The 17,069-nt window shown below is 37.8% G+C and overlaps 1 protein-coding gene across 6 annotated transcripts in view; it reads right to left on the reverse strand.

Annotated features, from left to right (window-relative positions):
- LOC122568532 (teneurin-a) overlaps positions 1-17,069 on the reverse strand; it is a 699,158-nt gene that overhangs the window by 488,466 nt on the left and 193,623 nt on the right. For all 6 annotated transcript variants that reach the window (XM_043728382.1, XM_043728381.1, XM_043728380.1 and 3 more), the window contains one exon: positions 5,060-5,095. Coding sequence is in view for 2 of the 6 variants with exons in the window: in XM_043728378.1 (XP_043584313.1) it covers positions 5,060-5,095 (36 nt within the window). In the remaining 4 variants the exon portion in view is untranslated. The remainder of the gene's footprint in view (positions 1-5,059; positions 5,096-17,069) is intronic.

A 17,069-nucleotide genomic window follows, 5' to 3' on the forward strand; every position in this document is an offset into this window, starting at 1 on the left:
TCCTCTGTCGACCACTTTTTAACGCATTTGTGTATTGGTGTAGGTGTAAAAAAGTGGCTCGTGGATTTAGGGGTTGATGGAAGTTTTTAAATAGTTGTGGTATCCCGAGCGAACCGCGCATTGAGTAAATTGATCTTAACTGTTGAAGGCTAGCGTGGGTTAAATTTCATTTTATACGAATTTCTTAACGTTATTAACGGTATATTAATAATGCCATCGCGATGCTCTTATTTGTAACCGAAACAAGCAATAATTTTTCCACTCTTCATTTAGTATTGAATAACAATAGAACGTTTAATTCCATTTGTTCAACTTTATTAGATAATTTTTTAATTTAGGAAAGATGTACTGCGATCAATTTTCACTTATGATGTTCTTTAAGTATTATGTTTTCGTTTATAGATATCAGGTTCACTCAAAGTCATTTCGCTTCAAGTGATAGATAGGACAGCACTTTTCATTAGATTTACAAATCTACCAGACGGTGGAAACTCTAATATTTTAGGGAATTTCACTAGTTTTATCTTCATTTACAATTATGAAACAATTCGAAATGCGAAGTATTTAATCTCAGCGGAAATTTCTTACATGTTATCTACTTAATACAATTGTTAATATCAAACTAAAACACAGAGAAGTTGAAGGTGCAGTAAAATGTTGACAAATATTTGAATACGAAAACAGACGTATACCAGGCTAATTGGTGAGTTATCTATTTAAATGAATATTCAGTAGCCTGGAAGCTTCGACATGTTGCGTGGGTCAGATATTCTCTTTGTCCAAACATATTCCAGAGCTAAATTTCGTCGTTATATTATTCAGTGCCCTCAGTTGTATTTGACCTTAATTACTTACGTATACCTTTTTACTGTTTTATGACTTGTCTTGTGCAATGTTGTACCTTTCTTGCACACTTCACTTTCAATTATACTATTTTTTATGATATCGCCAATATTTGATGTTCAGTTTCTGCTGTCAGACATATAATTTTGTTTCTTTCTAAAGATGAATACATTATACAATTCAATTATCGATTTACTAGTATACAATTTGAGTATCAATTTATGGTATTTAACTCTGTATAAATAGGTGATAATTGTCGCGTATTAATTTTCCACAGAAGTTCATTACCTTTAAAATAAAAAACGAGAAATTCTCATAAAGAGGAAAGGAGAAGGACAGAGATTCTTTAAGTAACTTTTCAACTGCCTCATCATGAGATTCACTCTCAACCATGAAAGTCTTTCGTCAACCCTTCGCTAACTAGTTTCGGTTAAGACCGGAAAGACGATACTTTAGGCCGAAGAACAACACGCTTAAGGTTCCCTTTCCTGAAGCTCATGAATTAAACACTCACGAAATTTCACGATACTGCATAATGAACAAGCAACCTAACTACCCCTTTGGGATTTACCAGGGGTGACATGAGTCATGTGGCGCGACCTTGCGGTGTTTTAATATCAGGTTCGTACACATGAAATGATGTTTCTCAGTAGTTTCTCCAAAATGTAATATTGGATGTTTCGTATTAAATAGAATGTGCTCTGTTCCGAGGATTTCTTCTTCTCAGAATGTTGTTCTTCGAAATAATATCGACAAAAATTATAATGATGCAAGTAATCGATTCCCTATAAGAATCACAGCATATCGATGCTCGCCCAAAATGGATTCCGTTAATTTTTTTCCATCTATTCCTAGATAACTATCATCATTTTCCTAAACTTCCGCAATTCATACATTTTTCTTTTACTTCGAGCTCAATCATTCGATCCTTCCATGCATTCCTATTTCTATTCACTCCAAACTTAATTATTCTTAATAAACATTCCTCCTACGGCACCATATACATACACAAGTACATATACTTAATATCCAGGAAGATTAAATAGTATGCGTCCCATGAACAAAATACCTGGTTTTCATAATACCAGACGACTAACAAACCTTAATATTCAAAATTTCATTCTCAATGTTCACACAAAATTTTCGCCCCGGGTATACAATAAATAGCCATGGACAAAATACCCCTAAATCCACGAAGGAAGTAGCTCGTTCCCATAATATCAAAGCCCTGTGGAACCCGGGGCAAAAATCCTGACGCAGTCTCTCCTTGAGGAAATATTTTGAAAAGGCGAGCAACGATGCGCGGGCTCACGGTAATTAAGCATCTTGCTGGTGCAGAGGCTCCGCAAACTGGCAGTAAAAACTAAATAAATAGAGAATGTCCGGCGTAGAGCCTGGCCGCGGCGAAACACGCCCGGTTGGATCAGGCCGAGGAAGAGGGAGAGAGTCTGCACGCGGCAGAGCTTGCGCAAACACAAAAGCTCACGTCTGAAGACAAACAGCAGTGACTGTAAGCTGCAACGTGGCCTGGGGCGCTGCGGCCCGTGTGCTATGAGAGAAAGGAAGGAAGGAAGGAAAAGACGAGCCGTGGGACGGCAAGGGGGCAAACACATCGGACAAAGACGATGAAACTCCGCTTGTACGAGGTGAAAAGGTAAGACAGAGCCAAGTGAGACGTTGGCGCCTATACCCGACGGCCGAACGTTCTTCTTTCGGAGACGACCTCGTGCTTCAGTGAACGCGATAGCGTCTTGGAGATCTTGGTGCTCCTAGAAATGAACGAGCAAAGGAACATGGACAGAGAATTTCGAAGACACTCGCTGTTTCTTCAGAAATAGAATTCATTACTTAAAAATGCTCGTTGTTTCGCAACCTATTTACTAGAGGAAATTAGTGGAAATTGAAATAAGTGCGTTTTAAGGCTCTAAGGTTACGTACCATTTTCTGTATATATATATATCATTTTTGGAAAAAGAACTCCTGGACTGTACCTCTGGCGAGTCCCTCAATTTAACCGAATAAATTCTCATTTGCAAATTATGATCCTATAATTATTCGCTAGATGCATAATTGACTTATAGACCGCGCGAAATTGTAGATGATGTGCGCGTAACGCTACAGAAGAATCAGTCGAAAGCATAATTACGCGAGAGCAATGGGAAGGCGATATTCATGCGCTACATACCAAGTGTGCAACTCTCACGTTTGTATATACCAGGTGGAAAACAAACATTCGACGCGGAAACATATGCTTATTCGGATGGCAACAGACGCAGATTGCACGAGCGATGAGCGTGGCAACGTTCTCGAGTTGGTTCGCGAGCATTGTCCTATTAGAATCGACCCTCTTCGGGGAGGTTTCGAGTGCGTTCCGCAACAAAATGTCGCAGCCGTGTAAACGCGCTCCAACAGCCGAAAGCCTGTGTCGCTTTCGAAGATACTCCAGCCGTGTACACGCGGTGTATTAAAGCCGTGTACCATGCGTGTATACGTACCGTATTTTCGGCTAGGATCCTCCATTTCAAGGCGTCTGTACGCGGAAACGCATTCCACGATGCAAGAAACCAAGCGGATCTTGGAATCCTTTCAGGCGTAGAGGATGCTAGTTCATGAATACCGTTGTGCACAGGCTTCACAGCAGGTATTCGAAACGTCTAACGTGGTGCAATTGGAGATTTGATAAACCGACGATATACGAAAATTAGAATTATTTTCTATTTCCGTAATATTTCATCCGAATTTGACTCTAGAGAATTAATTTGTGAAACTGCGATAATATTACAAGGATTTATTATTAATGTAAGCAACGTGCAACAGATAGAAATTAACGATTAATGGAATTAGAAAGTAGATGTTTGGTTAGAAATTGTCGAAGAAATAATTTACAGATATTTTTGAATGATTTTTACGAATTTCGTGGATTCAACAATATGCGTATGTAGATGTAACAAGCTGAGGATCATAATGATGTAATTTGTCTACGATATCTCCTAAAATAGCGTTTCACGTTTACCATTGTAAAAAATTCCGTATAATTTCCGAAGTTATAAAAACATATCTGGGACAGTGAACAGAATAACAACTTGGTTAACTATGAAAGTAAACGGATGGTACTTTTAAAAGTTGAAAAGCATTGTTAAGACGCAGGCCATTATGAAAGCCGGAAGATCAGCATATTCGGGCGCCAGACGCGTTTTACGACACCCAAGTGTCGAGCAGCCGTGTGTAACAAATTTTCTTCCTCGAACCCGGAAAAAGTCAGAATTACTCGGAAAATAAAACAATCTTAACTTCTTCGAATATTTCTCAGTGATAGCGACATATGTATTATTATTATATTAAGTCATCATTAACACACCATTAATCCATTGCTATTAAAGCTAAAACAAAATTTCAGGAATATCTATTAACTGCGTGTCGATGTCTAAGTCGACTTGCATCGAATCACGAGATTTTTCACGGTTAGCGTAACCTAAGCGCTTTGATCGTTCAACGTTGATAGCTGCAATGGCGACGATATCAGCGATATTCGATTTTCCGACGGAGCGGCCGCCAGGTTTCCGGCCGGTTCTAAAAAAACACATGCCACATGCCGGAGCGCGATTTTTGTTCAACGTGAAAAGCGAACAGGTGGCCCATGTCGAGAAAGCTAATCGAAATCCTCGTTTTCGAAATACGAGCAAAAAACATCATTTGCTATTTTCTTGTACATATGTGTATAGAGTGTCCCCTTATAATTATCTCACGACACTACTTTTTGAATACACGCGTTGAATAAAAAAATGTTTCGAGTAAAAGTTTGTGCTGGTTACGTCACTGGCAGTATACTGTTACGTAATTGGACATGCACTACGTAGAAATATACGAAATTTTAACTGTTTTCCAAATGGGAATAAAAAAAATATCGATTTTTGCTGAAAGTATGTCAGTTCGGTCAACAATTTGGAAACGCAGGAGTATTTGATTAAGACATGACACGTATACCGAAAGTTCAAGACGAGAAGATTTCCTTACCGCGTGTGACTGACCCTCAAATTAATCGAGATTATCCTAATTATAATTATAATTTCGATTCTTTGAAATTATTGATCTTTTTCCTTCTTCGACGCTTATATATTCCATATATATACTTTTCTGCTTAAAAACTACGATAATTTGATTCATAATTCGATCCATGGCAGTACAGGTAATTTAATACATCACGGATGTCACTCACCTACTATTCTTGACGTTGGAGAGGTCAGCGATCGTCCTGCAACAAAAATAGTTATATGTCTGTTATAACATTCCAGAGTGAGATCTAGATATTATAAGAGATATAAGATATTTTTACGTCAAATAACAAGACTTTACTTTCAAAACTTAAGAAAGATTGGTAAATGTCGAAGTAGAAATTTTAAGATAATCGAGAACGATTTTCACGTATTATTACTATTAATTACGCGCGATCTTCTGAATTCTATATTCTATAATTATCATTGATCTATCATATTAATCTAACATATTGATCTATCATAAGAAATTTCCGCGCATTGATGCGATAGATTAGAGTAGCTGACCAAGTATAACTTATTGCATCTAATCTAGCTTCATCACTTAACTTGCAACTAGGTTAGTGGACGCGAGCTCATCATCCGCAGGAAGGCTTGTACTTTCCAACTACGTGGTGTAACTTAATTTACGATACTTCCAGCCCGAAAACCAGTGTGTCAGTAATGAACGGAATTAACAGATGAATGTTGCATGTTCTATGTCCGCTTTGCCAGCTTTCGAGCTTTGAAACGTGTAAATCAAGCGGCACTTTCGTCGTTAACCGAAATTGAATATATCCGTCGAATATATCGGAACAAAACATTGATATAAATGTAACAGATAAAAATTGTTTCCTTGATTGATTTTGAATTACATTTTAGGATAATATTTTAGTCGATATCTTTAAAGTAATCATTATATACATTGAAATTACTAATTAATCGATGAAACGCTGTAAAAGATAATAACGTATTTAATTGTCCTCAATTTGGTAAATTGAATCCGAAGTTGGGATTAAAATTAAATTTCACGGTAGACGCAGCTCATGTTTGTTATAGCTGAACTATAATTTGCACCACGAGTGTAACTCGATATTGTAAGGCAGCGGAGTAATTGTTTCAAATTTTCGTGCAGCATGATGCAAAGAATTATCCAATTAAGCGCGATTAAATTGATGTGTATGTGTTTTTTTAGTTTCATAGTATATATTCACAAAGACTATTTGAAACGAAGCAAAAGATATTTTTTAATTTCTAATCGTTAACTTTTTATTTTTTTTTTTTTAATGAATCAAAGAATTTTCTAAATTATTATAAATTTTATTTTCCTTGAATAGAATATCTGGGAATGATATTAATGTGGCTAACCATTCAACTTTCGTTTAAAAGCCTGATTCTAAGCATAATAATCTGTTAATATGTCTTCTTTACTTCTCTTTGTACTTGCTCCTAAAATAATTTTATAGATTACAATCTGGGATTTTATGTTGACCTGTCCCGAGGTTCGTTAACCGTAACGCGTGGTCTCGTTTTAAGGCGTTACTACTACGATGATCGAAGACCGCGTTATTACCGACTCGTACTACTTCACGTCGTCTTCCATCAAAGCAAAGTCGCTTCTACGTTACCTGCACGTAAGTAGGAGAAGATGGACGAGTGTTTCACTTGCATTTTATTAACGTCACAGTTTAGATCGTTTATGACTTCATTCTCCCGCTTCTTTGCTACTTTATATTTTAATATGCTAAAAAGGTCCACCAGTTTCTATTCGTTACAAGCTATAATCTTTGATTGGCCATCATTAAAATATAATATATGACATTAAACATCGTTCACGTCATAAATTATTAATTGAAGATCTTCATTAGCGCGATTTATGACAAGATACCAAAAAGATCTATTTTTAAAATCAAACTATTTGAATTGTGAAACCTTAACTATTTTTTCAAACTCTTTTCTATTATTTTCCGTTAATTTTCAACTGAGCACATGTCAATTTCCTCGGAGTTCGATGAAGCCGTGATCAAACGAAAGTACTGGATAATTCCTTCGAATATTCCCCAGGACGGCGCCATTCCGAACGATTATCCATCGAATTTATCGCGTGCATATCTCGCGCGGGTGACTGCACACGTCGCCGAGGCGGCTGTAATTTATCGTCACTTCGCGTTCGCGAAAAATGCCTTTACTGATTCATCCGCAGACGCATAAAAAGTATGCGGCCATACGTTACGTTGTTGTGTGTTCTGTTCTACGCACACGCAAACGTGCATTATAAAACCTAAGGCTGTCTCACCTACGATATTTTTTATTAGTTTCTCCTTTTAGTTTTCTTTCTTTTTCCCCGTTTCTCGCTCCTCTACTGTGCCAGTTTTTCTTCAAACTGGTCAAAGTCAACGAGACTGCGCGCGTGGAACATAACATAAGTTTCGAGAACTCGTAGTACGGCGTGATGACGTGACGCGTGAAAGGTCGACGAAAAACCGATTTAATAGGGCCATTCCTGATGACCAGTCGCTGCAGCGAGTTGTAAGTTCTTTTTTACCTGGGGCTGATGATTACGTAATATTTTCCACATGGAGGGTGTGTAATTGTGTTTCGCGCGCTTCTGGAGCTGGCCAGTTGCGAAAAATGATGTTTGCGGAAATAGCTAGTTGTATAGCGTGGTTTAAAGAAAGAATGGAGGAGGCTAGCGGTAGATTATAAAGGCGATGAAAAGCTTTCTGCAAAATTATGCCAGTGTAGTCTATACGTGGAAATTAGACATAAACATCGAACAAACATAGGCTCATAAATTTAACGAAATGGTCAAAATCAGCCAGAAATCAATACGTTGATACTTCATATTATTGTTACAACTTTTGATTTACGAAACGTTGATTATGAATTATTTATGAAGCTCTCTTTAGACCATATATTTTTCTTATTTTTTCACGTAGAATATTTTAGCATCGTTTTACCGAAGAAACGAGTGATCGACGTATTATAATATTCTAGCAGTCAGTTTTTTGTGAACTCGAACCATCGTGCCGCAGCATTATCCATTTTTCATTTATAAAACATATACGAAGCACAAAAATAAATACACGGCATAACGATAACAGAATCTCCTAGCGGACACATTGAGAAAATTTTGCGCAGGATTCACGTGAACGAATATATCCTTTGACATGAAGGAATACAATAATAAAAAGAATCAATCGATAAATCAATATCTAGAACAGCAAAGAGCTGCCGCTTTATAAAATCAAATACTTGTTCGTTATAAAACGGAGTACAGGTCGATATTATTGCGCGACTGTCCGGCTCTTGTGGAGTAATCGTTTCTTCGAATCTTGCCAGCGTGATAACGTATTGCTCTTTGCGCAAGTATCCTTAGGCTCAAGAAAAGGTCGAGAGTGGAATGGGAGTTGGAAGGCCGGAAGTCATGGCAAGATAACGGTCTACCGTAAGTCTGGACAATGCGTTCTGTAGACGGATGCCTTTGTCGTAGATTAGCACGATTCCTTGACTTCGTCGACGGAGTCCTTGAAACTCGACGAGAGATACGGAACGGGATATTGTTTTCTCGCTATCTAAACGTAACTCTGGATAACTCGTCGGAAGAATGAGAGGAACGGGATTCTGGAGATCGGTCGATCGTTTCCAGACGTCAACTCGACCAGATGGTTCACCTTCTGTACTCATGGGAAATTCGATTTGGAGGATAAAAAGAAAATTCGATTCTTGTAGACATTTTGTTCCCCGCTATCCATTTAATTCAATTTAAATCGAAATCAAGTAAAACATAAACTAAGCCGAGAAAATACACTTATTCCTCTGTAATCTGAAAGATTCGTTCACGAATAAATCGATCTCGCGATTTCTCTCTTCGAGTCGTTTGAAAAATCACTGACCGAAAACTGCGCTATACCAAGAGAAATTATATCAGTCCTACACGTAAAAATAACATTTCGAGGACATGGAATTGAAGTGAACCCAGGTTGGAGGGAGAACAGAAAAAAATGAAAAGGCAAAAACAGCGGAGCAGAAAAAGCTCGACGAGCAACGATCGATTATTACGGTCGTCTAGCGGTAATCGTTTTTTTTTAAATCCCGACTCCGTCTGCGTATTTGCGAAATACGTAATCATCGCTGAAACGTGCTTTAAAATAAATAGCAATTCCCTCCTTCTCCCCGCATTACTTTACAGAGAGGGGGAGGGGCAGAGATACTTGACGGTATCGTTGAACGTAGTACGCAAAGTAAGACTTTTCCACGGCACTTCAGACTTCTCCGGTGCACCAAGTATAAAGCTATTTACGTATCCCATTTCCCGCAAAGGGTGATCTTTCTTTTTCGTTCATTTTTTCTTCTCCTCCCTCCGCTGCCTGATCTTTCTCCCCTTTTGTCGTAAATATATAAAGGGGTGGTCGCTTTCAGGATAATACGAAAGACGTTTAAGAAATTCGCAATGCTCAGTCACAATGAAGTGGTTGGCTACAGGCACCGCCGAGTCTCGTGGTAATGAAATTAACGAGAACGTTGCGCATGCTAGATTATATTCCATCATATGTCTTTGCAACTTGCGAAGTAGTATAAGATCGTTTACAGTCAGAGACATGTAAATTAACTACTTAACTGTACGCGATAGGCAAATATATTCTACGTATTGCAATACAGTTAATGTGTATCATTAGTTGTAAAACAGCGGTATGTTAGTATGACAAAGAAACACAATCGCTTGAAAGTATAATAACTTAATCTGACTGTGAAAAACCGATACCGAAGGAAGGCTAAATATAGGATCAGCTGAACAGACGTAAGAGAAAAAGAAAAATGCACGCAAACACTTTTTCTATATGAACTTTATGGAACAGAGAGTTTCGAGCTATTTAATCGGTTATATAAACCTTACAAAAATAGGTTTTACCAATGTTCCAGTTAAATGAAAAGTTCTTCTCGAGAATTTGCTGCAAAAATAAACGGAACTATATTCGAGTATTTCCACGAATACGCTATGTTTGCGAACGTACACATTTAACATGGAAGGTTTAAGCAATTGAAATGCGATTGGATTACATGGAATTACGATACCAGAGGGTGAAATATTTTATTATTATTAAATTATTTCTGATCAAAAATAGGTCGTTCTCTAATTTAAAATTGAGAAATGTTCATAATATATTAATAATTTAATCAAATAGTTTTATAATTTAGTTATAAATATACCATCGACCTTGTTCAGATTTATTCTCATCCATCTATTTATTATTGTAAGTTTTATTTCAATATATATATCTATAATAATTGGAAATATTAAAAAATAACATCGAAATTAAGTATGAAATGCCATATTACAATGTTGAATATTCAAAATTATTTTCTGTTCAAGCATATCACACAGTAATGTAGTAGTTAGATGTGTGATTCGTCAGACAACTCAGAGAATCAGACAGCAGTGAAGGAGTATAAGACCGTGAATAGTCAGACAAATGTACCCCAGTTTGTTACCTAATGTTTAAATATGCATTCGAACTTTCTTTGTATCAGGAAGATTTCATTATATTTAAGATTATTTTAGATAAAATATATTTAAGATATAAATATATGATTATTATAATCCTCTGCCGTTCAAGTTACATTCTATACTTAATCCAAACTGATTCATACTCAGCAAATCATCTTCGAAAATCATTAATAATTTATATTTTCGTATTTATATACAATTAGATTATATATATTATATTTTTATATTTTTGTACCCAGTGAAAACAATAGATTACAAGAATAATTATCGTCGATATTCGTAACATTGATTTAATTTCATAAGTGTCCTGCAAAAGAGAAGAATTTAATGAATTTTCTTCAAAGATCAATAAATATATTGATAAGATTATGAACTAAAATATTTCATATTTCTCTTAAAAAAATCTTCGAGAGGATGATCTACCTTCAGATTCATGTATATACAAGGATATTCCCTTAATAATATATTCTCTTTCAGTCTCTAAAATCACAACAAACTTCGTTCCTCACGCAACGTGAACGATGCTGCACGCTCCAAAGAAACATTATTAAACATTATTAGCGGAGCACTTTGCGTAATCAAAACATTTTCACGAGAAACAGCATTTAAAAAGATTTCACAAACCGCTACCATACTTTGTTAGCCGTAAACAAGATTTCAGCAAATCCTGGAAGCAAATAAAAGACGAAAATCGAGGCAAAAGACGCAGGGATGACACGTTTTTCAATTTTTTCCAAACCCGGATCCGGCTCGATGCAAATTGGATGTTCTAAGATGCGAATAATCGACAGCATTTCATCATTGCAACACGGCCGCAGGAGTTATTCACTGAAAAGGAATCGATGTCGATGCTTCGATGTGTATATACGTACATGTACATGCACGCATATAGGTAGGTGCATAGCCCAGTTGCGCCAGAATTCGAAACAATTTCCAGTCTTTTCTCGTAATTCATCAATAGGATTATAAGAACGTGATATATATCGCGCGCTAATAAATGTCGGTTTTAATTATTTAAAGTATCGCGTTAAATTCGACAAGTTTTCATGAACGAGGCAACAGTGAAATTTTCCTTAAGCACGTCGATCGGATATTAAAACAGGTTTGTTTGCATAATGCTTCAAAGGATGGATACGTACATAGTAGATTACGCGAGTCAGGAAATGGAACGCGAACTTAGTTACACGAGATTGAAATAGATGCTTGAGTATATGACACATGTTTGGATTTATTATGAAAGCTTATACTTGTATGGATGGTTGAATTTTAACATTGTTTTCAGTTGAAACAACTTTTTATTCGTGTCATGATTTTCCTTTTTGTATGTCATGAACGTCATTAGGGAACACTTTACGCGTGTACCAATTTTCCAGTGATATTGATTTTATATGAAGATTTATATATGCTCATTGAAGATGTACAAATATATAGCGACATCTTTTAAAAACAATTATTTCGTTTAACGTATTACATAATCTCTGTATTCTTTAAGTGAATTAATATATGTAGCGCAGTTTGAACAATTCAATCACATAATTAATCAACTTCTTCTCGTAAACATAAATTTCGTTTATCTCTGCTCGCATTTATATTTTTGTAAACTGCACGGAGTTATTTAAGGTTACGCGCGCAGCTAAGGAATCTCCTGACTAAACTTATTTCTGAGGAACGGCGCGTTTTAAAACCTTTTCTCCAGAGCCTATGCTCTATACCGGCCAGTAATAAAGTCCACGATAGTACACGAGCGTTTTATAATTACTGGTTTTAATCTCGCGACATTATTTCTGAAGTAAAACACATAGAGAGAAATTTTGCCACCGAAACGAGGGGAGGAGGGCTAACAAGAGTTATTCATTGCGAAGCATTCTTTTCGTTTATTCTATTTTACGGCTGGACTCTCGTTGGTATATCTACACAATAAAAAGACAGCAAAATGCACTAAACGTACTTTAAGAAATTCCAACACTCCAAGAATATTTGTCGAATCTTCAACAGGTTTTAGGGATGAATCGTCGTTAAAGAATAAATTCAATTTATTCAGTCTTTTATTTACCAATCGGATACTTGATCCTTAACATAATAGACAGCAATTAACAAGTAGCAATCAAGTCAGCAAGTACAATAGGTTCCTGTTAATTGAAGCAGCTCAGGACTAGGGGTGTCTAATTAATGCGACATTGGCGAGTTTCTCTTGCAGGAATACCCAGTCTTGAAACCGGTATTAACGTCCAAACATGAAACCAACAAGACTCCATTTAGTTACAAAAAGTATTAACGACGATTCTCATTAAATTAACCCTATGCTGCTCTGAATAATTAATTCGAAAAGTACTGCGGTTGAAAAGTAGTAATTGTATTAGGGATACTAATAGCACGTCAATTGTCATAGCGTCCTCGTTATTCTGTTACATTTTTTCCATTATCGAATTACAAATTTTAAATTTAACATCTCTTAAAATCATGCTTGGTTTCTCAAGGATCAGAATAAATGACGTTATTTTCGTACGGCGACTAAACTTGAAACGCAAATATCTCCCCAGTATCAAGGAAACAAATTTAATTTTAGTAATAAGTCGTGTGTGTATGTCACATCTATTGGTATTTAAAAAAACCGCTAGAGAAGGCTACAATCGTTGCCTTCAAAAATTAAGTAGGTTTCTCTGAGAATTAGCTAACAACAAAAGAGTGTTCGTTGCTTTCGTGTAACGCTCGAAGTCGTTTCGAGTCATTGATACAACCTCGTTATTTTAACAATCGTTTCATCTTTTTTCAGCACAGTCGAACGTTCGACCACTAACAAGATGGTTCGTGCAGGCGCAAACCGTGGCATAAGTCCTTTTTCCGTTGAGGTGGCAGTGCCGCGGTAAATGACGCCAACTCGAATTAATTGGGTCAAAATCATTATCAGCCCTTCTCGGTGGTTTAACGATCTCGACCCTGGCCGTTCAACTTGAATTACCGCCGCTACGCTGCATTCGTTGTGTCGCATCTCTCAGATATCGGTGCGCATGCACGAACACGCGAACCTGTATAGATGTGATTGTGAGTTTGTGTGAGCGTGTAGGAGATCGTGTTCGGAGCGAGGACGCGTCGTTGCAGATAATACGTCAACAAGATCGAGTCGAATTGATATAGGACGCGCTAAGACCGTTAATTCCGCGTGAAACGGCAGGAAGATACGGACGGAAGGAAGCGTGGCCGAATATCCGATTAAGGTGACTTCGGTGAATGCGACCGAATCACTCGTACATCTTCCAATAGCCACAACTCGCAAAACTGTCCTACCAGAATTGGGATAACGTTGTTATCGTCTTACCATTGGTGTTGTTTTCGTCATTTGTTATCGTTCCTAGGACGCAGTGCAAATTTATTCGTCCTATCCTTTCTACATTCCTCTCTAAATGGATCGTTTCGATTCAATTAGAATTCTGAAAACCTGCTTCTAGTGTCTGAAAACATTTTTAGTGTTTTCGTCTGGAAATACATTTTAAATTGAATGTACTACTTGTTTCTGGTAAAATGATTGAATGCTTCAAGAATATAGGAACATTCATTCAAATCTTATATATGATTTTCTTTTATATCTAATCTTGAACAAAGTCCATCGATCTAAATTTCACATTCAATGTCAACCATATTCGACATGCAATTCTCAACGCTGATTAATTCCACGATTAGATTAACACTTCTATCTATATCAAATGATAACTCTCTATCTGCCATAGGAAGACCTACGACGCTTCTATCGAGGCACCGATCATCGTTGACATTTAATGTCATAACAATCGCCTCACGCCGATTAAATGTGGCAATCTTCAAACCTTTCAATCATATCTTGTTGTTACAATTCGAACCTCGTCGCTACATACGGCGCAATGAATATTAAAATCGGTCCTGGCTTCGATGCACATCGACTTCAAAGCGCACTCATTAACGATTCAATTTTATGGACAATACATCGATGAATAATTTTTCCGGCCGTTGGCGACCACGCGCCACTAAATCGTCATTTGGCTCGTTTTTCATCTGGTTGTTTCCGACCGGATATACGCGCGTACCCTCTCACCAACCTGTATAGATGTATCCATTGCGTGGCGTTAATCTGGCGGAATTTTTTAGCGAGCCACTACGCGTAGATATCGTTCGTCACGACACGTTCGTTCGGCGACCCGTTCAATTTCTGTTGAGCGTAATAATGGTCGTTCGCGCAGTATTGGTCGGTTCACGGGCATTCGCGTGGGTGCCGTACGTTTTCGCGACAAACGATCGCCGGACCCGGCATCGACAGAACAAAAGACACGCGTAAATAGCCGGATCCGCGCGTGCACCCGACAGATTTACCAACGCTAATCGTCCGTGCGTATTAATGAAAGTGTTGGGTTATTGTTTCGAGCGGCGAGGCGCGACCGTATTCGGTGCAAGGACGAGCACGGGTGCAGCGGCGGTGCTGCTGTCGTTCGAATTAATTCGGTTTATCGGGAAACCGTAACACGCACCAGCGACACGGGACTTGGCAAAAACGGTTCGGTCGCGACAACGTGGAAGTGATCACGCATGGATTCGATAAGGGAGAATAATCTGCCAATGGTCTCGATGTCTATCTGGGACGTTCGTTACGCAATGCGACAACAGCGAGTTGTGTGACGAAATCGTATCGAATAGAGCTGATGAATATACAAATTGTCCATTTTTCGTTTCAGTTCTAAAATGCAGCTTTACGTTTTGATAAATGAGAATGCATGCTTATGTTGGTGGGATTCTATCACTTCGCTGAAAATCGAATAGAAACTCCATCTAATCAGAATCTTTTCTCCAAATTTCCGAAAAGCTCTCTTGAAATTACACGATCCAGGGTACCAGAAATGTGCAGCAGATTAGAATGTAAAATTCGACTAGGTACGAGCGAGAAAAACAAATGATCCCGAACGAAGGTAACTGGTACTTGGAGGGCATACGAACAGGACACGAATTTGCTCTAGAATCGTGTCCCATAGCACGTATCCGTATAGGTCGGCTTTAAACCAGGCCACGGTTGCATTTCGCCGGGGCGACAGGGTGCGCGAATGTGCGGTTTGGGTGAGCAGGGCGGCGCGGGAACAGGGGTTTGGGACACAGGGACAAGTCGGTGCCGGGTTCCAACAACTTGAACAACTTCACAATGCCCGTTGCCTTTTGCGTGGAATAAACTTCCGCCGCGTAACTTTAAAATTGATGATCTTGCCCAGTAACATACACAGGTAAGTGTATCCTGGCAGTCGGCCTCAGCTGTCGAGGTTTATCGTGGCCCGGGGAGATGCTGTCTATCTCGACGAAGAATTTATTTCGGTGAGCCGTTTAACGGTACTGATAATTATGTCTCGCGGGGAGGAGAAGAGAGAAACGTTCGCGTATCACGCACCAACGCTATTGAAATATTGCTGAGAAACGTGCAGCCGGGATATTTCTTTCTGGGGTTAAACTTCTTTCCTTCTTTTTGTTGAAAATGTTTATCCAATTGGAATTTTAACGCTCTGTTTGGTTGTTCTATATATTGATATATGCCATGCATATTCACATATCTTCTTCAAGATAAGAATTATTCGAAAGAGGCTCCTCTTTAAGACTAGAATTCCTCCTTAACTCTTGAATAAATTGGGTCAATCCTGATAAATAAAGTAAAAATATTTCACATTTATTATCTTCTAATTTATGTTTTTGTTTTATTATTCTATCAAACAACTCTACTTTTTGAATAAATTTTATTATGACATAGATATGCAAGTATTTTCGCTGGGCTGTTTGCTTTATTACTATAAAGTACAACATTCGGTTCATTTCAAATTCAAATTCAAAATATCTGGCGTACCTCTCCACGTAACGTCATTCTCTAAAAATAAATCTGAACATAAATACGTAAAATATCCGACACACGAACTTTCAGCCAAAACTACATCAAAATATCATCTGGCAACACTGACGAGATAAGAGCTCGACAAAATATCGTATTCGCAAGTCAGTAGCTATCAACAAGAGATAAGCCAGTGTACATGGCAGGTTGTCGGAGCGTCAAATCGGCGAGTAATCTCCATTATCATGGTCTCTCGCATATGAGAATCTACAGCTGGTCGACATTTACAGTTTCTGCTTAAGGATAACGTTTAGAACTTAGCAGCGCGGGCAGGCTGCTTTTTACATTAGAAAAGATGATCATCGAACGCTTAAACTCTTCATCGTGAAACGAACATTGCGTGATTTTACTATCGCGCGAATAGCGACGATAGAAAAATTTCACATCCTATAGAAATCGTTGAATATTCTAGTGAAATGTTCCAAAAGTCGATACGAGTTGCATTTTGATAATCCGTATTAAATTCTACCGAGTTAATAAATTTTTTAAAGTAATTTGGTATGCTACGAGTGTGAAATTTCATATCTCATAACTTCACGATGCGTCCTGTTCCAATAGAAAGCTATCTATATAATTTCAATAAGAAGGAAATCCGTATTCCACTAAGTGAACGTTGTGATAAATATAAATTTGGAAAAACAAAGTAAAAAACTGATAGATGGGATTACTTCTCATCGAAATATTTAATCTATTGCATTCTCAGACTCTCTGCTTAGCGTGTTCCATCTGGTTGTTACAAATGTCGGATGTAAAAGGAGTTAGCAGCAGTGTGGTCGAGGGCGTCGCAATCACATCGCGA

Source organism: Bombus pyrosoma, linkage group LG6, assembly GCF_014825855.1.
Source record: "Bombus pyrosoma isolate SC7728 linkage group LG6, ASM1482585v1, whole genome shotgun sequence".
NCBI classification, from domain to species: Eukaryota; Metazoa; Arthropoda; class Insecta; order Hymenoptera; family Apidae; genus Bombus; species Bombus pyrosoma.